At 46.3% G+C, this 7,381-nt stretch overlaps 1 protein-coding gene across 1 annotated transcript; it reads right to left on the reverse strand.

Annotated features, from left to right (window-relative positions):
- Positions 1 to 15: 15 nt before the first annotated feature.
- On the reverse strand, positions 16 to 7,375 carry LOC129679147 (uncharacterized). Its single transcript, XM_055610070.1, has 2 exons — positions 6,900 to 7,375; positions 16 to 1,970 (listed from the first exon to the last, which is right to left on the reverse strand). Exon 2 carries the CDS (start codon positions 1,913 to 1,915, stop codon positions 299 to 301), a length of 1,617 nt encoding a protein of 538 aa, XP_055466045.1. The 5' UTR covers positions 1,916 to 1,970; positions 6,900 to 7,375; the 3' UTR covers positions 16 to 298.
- Between the last annotated feature and the right edge of the window lie 6 nt (positions 7,376 to 7,381).

Raw genomic sequence — 7,381 nt, forward strand, 5'->3', positions numbered from 1 at the left:
AGCAGGAGACCGGCGCCACCTTGTAGTGGCGGGAGCGGCTCCCGACATCTCCCCCTTTTTTATTAATTAAAGGCCATTTCAACCAGAAAAATTAACACACCATGAGGTCACCGATCAGCCTGCTGAGCCAACAGCATCAGCGATCAAGGAGTTTACACAGTGTAGGAGACCCTCTGCACCCTTAGCCCCGTGCAATGGGAACCCGAGCCCTGGGGAGTGCAGAGGTCTGTCCAGAACAGCATCCCGGTGCAATGGGAACCTGTGCCCTTCAGGGGTGCCATAAGTTCTAGACAGAGTCTCAACGGTTGAGCAAGTTAAGCCAAACTTGGGGGGATGCCCCCTGTTCCACAGCCAGCATAGCCTGCACCATGGCCACATTTTTAAGATGTTGTTGTCTCTTGAATCTGCAGAGCAACCAAAAACAGAGGAGCAGTCCTGCAAACAGGGTTACTCCAAACATTCCCACTCCAACCCACTCCTTAAAATAGGAGAGGGCGGAGGACACCCAATTAAACAATCCTTGAGTAATGGAAACGTCTAGGCGAGTGGAATTAATTTGAACAATTGCTAGGCGTAATTTTCTTATTGTCTCATCAAATTCGGCGGACCAATTAGATTGCAGCAAACGAGACAATTCTATGGATAAATTTGCAGCCCTAGTAAACCTGTTATATGGAACAGAAGTTACACAAATTCCTGGTAATGTAGTTTCACATCCCAACTGAGCCAGCTGCCACAAAATCTCTAGCTGTTCTTGAACCAAATCAATACGTTGATTAACTATCATTAATCCTCCTTTTAACTGATTGTTCATGGAAGCCTGTATATCTATCGCTTCACTAACTGATGCTGACAAATTATTGAGGGTATGAGCCGTGGCAACCTGGCCATTTAATGCTAAGGCTGATATAGTCAGGGAGGCTCCAACCGCCGCAGTGGCTATAATAGCCACTATTGCTGCGGTGATACCAAAATCACGCTTTTGACGAAATAGGGCCAAAGAACTACTAGTCCTCACTGGAATAGGCAGAAAACGGGGCATGCGGGCTACAGTAGCCAAGTCATACTCACTAGCATTCCAACACAGAGCATAAAAACATCCAGTATAATTACAAACTGTCCAAACAAATGGAGGCCAAACACAAACTGGGGTGGGCTCCACCGACTTTAGTCCTCCTAATTCCGTCGCGGATATGGATCCAGGTCTGACATTTGCAAGCAGAGTGGTAGTAGCTGTCGCTCCACCCAAAATGGTGACCATGGGTGAGAGATCTGTGCAACTGCCACCAACACCACACAGCAGCCAAATATTAAAGGGATTGGTGGGGTAATTCCAGGGACTCATTTCGGTGTAATTTCCATACCCTTCCAAGGGTGAAAAGGTAAAGAGTCCATTTTCGAGCAGATGCGCTCTGCGACTCTGACAGCCCGTCCATGGGAAAATAATTGAAGAGTCCGCATGCCGGCCAGTGCAGAAGGGGGCGTACTGAGGTTGGTGCTTTCGTTCATTGCTCCCATAAGATGAACCGTGCTGTGGCCACCATCCAAAAAGGACCGTAGCATTAGCTGAAGATGTACGATTCCTGATGGTCTCTTTTTCTAACTTGGCATAAGAAAAATTTCCTAGCTTTATACATGAGTCAGCATGAGTCTGGTTGGTTGTAAAACAAAGACTGCCGTTATTTGGCTGGGTGTTGTTGTCTGGTATAGGGGCTATGTCCTGAGACATTGGCAAATATGGTAGCCCAATGGAGTCATTGGTGGTAAAGAAACGGGGGAAGACTTGTGCATCATACATGACTGGCATTGGTCGTGGGAATGTTGATAGGATCCCCCAGCGGATCTCCTGGGTCTCCACCTTCAGGTCCATCTGCACTCCGCTCAAGATCAGGATCAGGGTTAAGATCAGGCTCATCTTGCTTGACCACTCTGGTCAGCCGCGCTGGAACCCAAATCGGATTTTCTTGGTCCTGTGGGAAAACACAAACAGCTCCCCTGGATCTTATTAAAATAGGATCCGGTCCTTTCCATTGATTATCAAGCACATCTTTCCATTTTACCAGCTCATTTGAGGAGGCATGGTCAGCATGTCTGTCTGCAGCAGACCGCCCACACGAATCCAATTTCAAAAAATTTAAAGTAAATAAAGCAAGGGATATGGTTGCTTTCTGTCCCATTGTAATGGGGCAGAGTCCCCCCTTCTGTTTTTGCACATAAGTCTTTAAAACACCATTTGCCCGTTCTACCATGCCTTGCCCTTGTGGATTATAAGGCAATCCTGTTACATGATGAACTTCCATTTTTTGGCAGAACTGTTGAAAAACCTTAGATACATAAGCAGGGCCATTATCAGTTTTTAGCTGACGTGGCTTGCCCCAGGCTGCCCAGGCCTCCAGACAGTGGGTAATGACATGAGCCGTTTTTTCTCCTGACAGGGGAGTGGCATGAATCACTCCTGAGCATGTATCAACAGATACATGTACATATTTAAGTCTGCCAAAGGCAGGAACATGAGTAACATCCATCTGCCAAATATGTAATGGCTTAAGACCTCTGGGGTTGACTCCAATGTTGGGTGATGGCCGAAACTCCGCGCAACTGGCGCATTTTAAAACTATCTCCCGAGCTTCTGCGCGAGAGACGCCAAATCTCAGCCTGAGCGTATCAGCTGGAACATGATACAATTCATGAAAGGAGGTGGCATTTTTTACAGGATTTAATGCAAGACAAATTGCTCTGGTAGCCTTGTCTGCTAAATCATTAGCTCTTGTCATAGGTCCAGGCAACAAAGTATGAGCTCTCATATGCTGTATGAAGAAAGGATTTGCTCTATTCCTAATAATATGTTGTATCTCATCAAATAATATTGCCACAGTACTTTTAGAAGAAATCAATCCCACTGTCTCTAGAATTTTTACTGCTCCCACCACATAGTGTGAGTCAGAAACAATATTTAAGGGCTGAGAGAAGTTCCTTAGAACTTCAGCCACTACTGCACATTCAACCAATTGTGGGGAGGAAAATGAAAACTGCTTTTGAAATGATTGTCCACCCACAACATAACTCCCTATGCCAGTTTTTGAGCCATCAGTAAACACATCAATAGCCCCTACAATAGGTTGGCTTTGTGTAACTCTTGGAAAAATAAATGCATTAGTTAAAGAGAAGTGCAACAATGGATGTTTAGGATAATGATTATCTATATTACCAGTAAAGGTGCAGCGAAGAATTGCCCACACATCCAAAGTGGCACATAACACCCCTACTTGATGAGCGGTGTATGGCACAAAAATAGATGCTGGCTCACAGCCAAAATGAGTCAGGGCTGATTGAACACCCTTTAAGGCTATTTCTCCAACTTGAGTTGGGTAATGACTTAACACCTTTCCTGGAGATGTCTGAGAATGAATCCAAAGCAAAGGTCCCTGCTGCCATAGGACTGCGGTGGGTTGCTGTGGTGATGGGATAATGCATAAATGGAATGGACTGAAGGGGTCCAGCCGAGTTAAAGAGGCTTCCTTAAGCCTATCTTCCACCTTAGTTAATACTTCAGCAGCCTCCGCTGTAAGCTGCCTACTAGAGGTAATGGCTGAATCTCCTTCAAGGATGGCAAACAAAGGCCTAAGTTCTGCAGTAGTTAAATTCAAGTAAGGCCTTAGCCAATTAATATCGCCCAAAAGTTTTTGAAAATCATTAAGCGTGTTGAGCACATCTCTCCTAATGGTAATCTTTTGAGGTCTAATGCATCTAGGATAATAGTTGAGCCAAGGAAATTACCGATCTCTCCCTCTTGTACCTTTTCAGGTGCTATGTACAAACCCTTTTGTTTTAGGTTAGCGGACAACATCTCAAATGCCTGTTGCAGTAATGCTTGCTCAGCATGGCATAGCAAGATGTCATCCATATAATGACATACCTTAATAGCAGGGAACCGATTTCTAACTGGCTGAATAGCGTTGGCCACATAGAGTTGGCACATGGTTGGACTATAGGCCATTCCCTGAGGTAAGACCTTCCACTGATACCTCTTATCAGGTTGTTCATGATTTACACTAGGCAAGGTAAATGCAAACCTAACTCTATCCTGATCGTGTAAGGGAATAGAGAAGAAACAATCTTTAATATCTACCATTACCAAATTCCAGTTCGCAGGAAGGGTAGACAACAATGGTAGGCCTCTCTGAATTGGCCCCATAACCTGCATTTGTTTATTTATAGCTCTTAAATCATGCAACAATCTCCACTTTCCAGATTTTTTCTTAATGACAAAGATGGGAGTATTCCAAGGTGACTGTGAGCACTCAATATGGCCATGGCTGAGCTGCTCTTGAACTAGCTGCTCAGCTGCTGCAAGCTTTTCAGAGGTTAAAGGCCACTGAGGAACCCAAACTGGGTCCTCTGTAGTCCAGGGAATGGGAATCGCCTCCTCAGTGGCCCCTAGGAAAAACCCAGGCCTGTTCTATCTTTCTTTTCCGAGGTTGGGATAGGGCTAGTGCGTCCTTGCAGGCATTTACCCAGTCCTTTACCTGGAACACATCCCATGTTCTTCATTATTTGTTGACTTTGAGGAGAGTATTCATTAGTTAAGGTAAAATCCAATTGTTGTAACACATCCCTTCCCCATAAATTAATGGGAAGAGGTAGCACATAAGGAGCGAACATGCCCCTTTTTCCTTCCTCATTTTGCCAATGCAAAGTCTTCGCACTCTTTTGAGGAGCATTTTCATATCCCAACCCTTGTAGGGATTGAGATGATAGAATAAGAGGCCATCGCGACGGCCACCAAGTTTTAGAAATTATGCTGGTACCTGCTCCAGTGTCCAATAGACCTTGAAAAGTTTTCCCTTCTATTATCAAACTCATCATAGGGCGTTCTTGCATACCCAATGACAAGAACATATGCTGTCCTCCCGAGGAACCAAAGCCTTTTTCTCCTCGAGTAGTTTTATCACTTGGGAAGTTCTGATGTAAACTGGGTAAGATCAAAAGTTGGGCCACTCTGTCCCCAGGCGAGATGGCACTAATCCCTCTAGGGGAGGAACATAACATTTGAATTTGTCCTGTGAAATCTTGATCAATGACTCCTGGATGAACTTGCAATCCTTTTAAGGTGGCAGATGAGCGGCCAATTATCAGTCCCACTGAACCCTCTGGCAAGGGGCCTGCTAAATCTGAAGGTATAGGCTGACATCCCATTATAGGTGTCAATACTGCTCTGGTGGTGGCACGCAAGTCCAATCCTGCTGATCCGGAGGTTGCTCTCCGGATGGAGTCATCTTCACAAACCCTTTTGATTGGTAGGGTGTCTGCTGGATGGCCCCATACATTTGTCTTGGGCCCTGGGGTCGGGGGCCCCTGTTCCCGTTTTTTGGCTGCTCAGTAGAGCGCTCCGGAAGGGGCCTCCCCTGATTGTCCTTAACAGACCTGCATTCATTTGCCCAATGCTTTCCTTTTTTACACCTTGGGCACAACCCTGGCTGTTTGACAGGCTGAGCATTAGGGGTCGCAGTTGGCGCCCGACACTGCCTTTTCATATGCCCCATCTTTCCACAATTAAAACACTTTGCATTTGCAGCCTTCTGAGCTGATAATACCGCAGCTGCGATGCCCTGATTAGACAGTGGACCTCCTATCTCTCTGCACGCTTTCATCCAAGCGTTTATTCCTTTTCCTTTCCAGGGAGTAATGGCATTCCTACACTCCTTGGTACATTGCTCAAAAATTAATTGCTCCACAAACGGTATTGCGCCCTCAGGGTCCTCAAATATTCTTCCTGCTGCTTCCATCAATGTCTTCAGTTGTTTCAAATCTAGAGGAGCATATTGCCTCTGATTTTGAGCATCTTCCCATACAGGAAATGCTGCTTGTATCTTTCTAACTTCCTTTTCAGGAATGCGTGACGGCCTTCCTCCTGATCCTGTGTGTTTTTCCACTTCCTCATAGGGAGGAGCTGTTGTACTGCACTTAAAAGCTACAGAGCCACGCCTAGGTGAATAAGGCGGGACGGGGCCATATCTCTCTTCCTCATATTTTGCAGCTTCCTCATCTAACTCTGCCTGCTCAGCAGGGTCAAGACCCAACTCCTCAGAGTCAGATGACTCCTGCTCATCCTCCCCTTCAGAAGAAGATGATAGAGTGCAATTTTTGAACTCAGTGAGGAGCGGATATAATTTAGGTTTTTCATCCTCATCTTTTTTTTCTTGCGGGGTTGGTAAGAGTTGCAATCTTTTTGCCTTATCTTCAAGCTCCTCTTCCTTCTTTGCAAGTTGTGCTGCCCTTTTTTCTAACTTAGCTAGCTTGGTTAACACATCCTTGTTCTCATGACTTTTCTTTTCTTTTTTCTTAGAAGGCTTCTTCCTTTTATTAGCCTCTTTACCCTTTTCAGCTTCTGATACACTATCCTGATGGTCTGACAAGACCCGCTGGCCTTCCTTGATCTTTTCCTTGCACCTCTCATCCTTAATGCACGATTTGAACAATTTATACAGTGGCCATACCCCTGGTCTTAGGGTCCCCTGTTCCTTTTCTCGTGTCAGATCCCCACTTAGCTTGCTCCATGATCCTTCCGTAAGGGACCCGGAGAGAACGAACCAGGGAGCCACTCGATCTACTTCTTTGAGAAAGTTCTGCAACACCCGATCTGGGACCTTAAGCTCCTTCTGTTTCAACAGCGCCCGCGCTGCTTCTAGAAGCGGCTTATTCCATTGCTCCTTTATCTACAGGGGAGGGTGTGGCAACTCAGTTATCTACTTGAGGATTACAGCCAAATTATGCAGTGTCGCAAAAAGGACGAATACAAACCGTATCCCGTTTCCCACAATTAAGACACAGACAACAGAAAAGAACGAAAACGAGACTAACAACGAGAAACGGAATCACCCAGACCACAGAAATCATACCTTGCTGAAAAGTCTCCGGAGTTTCTCAGGTCACTGGCTTGGATCCTCTTTCCGACGAGCAGTCGGGGTCCTCAAAGCTGTCCCTCTACCCGGGTTCGGCGGCTTCCCGGGTTTCGGCACCACTTGTCGCGCGCAGCCTTCGCCGATAAGGATGACGCGGCAACCGAGGAGTGTCCAGCAACAACTTTATTGTTACAGCTCTTTTAGCAGATGGTGAAGGAAGGACCCAGACCCCGGGTTGTGCTCTGCTTAAATAGCCAGTCAAGGCGACGTGTTCGTCTGTGATTGGTGCTCCACACAAAACCTGATTAGCATATGATCCCTAATTGGAGGACCACATAAGCCTACATTAGCATAAGGTGGCACATGCGCAGATCGCAAAGCCTTTGGCGGGAACCGCTCCCGCCAAAGCAATGCTGGCAAGAAGAACCAGGAAGCAGGAGACCGGCGCCACCTTGTAGTGGCGGGAGCGGCTCCCGACA

The sequence above is a fragment of the Psammomys obesus genome, unplaced genomic scaffold (genome assembly GCF_907164565.1).
Source record: "Psammomys obesus unplaced genomic scaffold, mPsaObe1.curated_primary_1811, whole genome shotgun sequence".
NCBI lineage: Eukaryota > Metazoa > Chordata > Mammalia > Rodentia > Muridae > Psammomys > Psammomys obesus.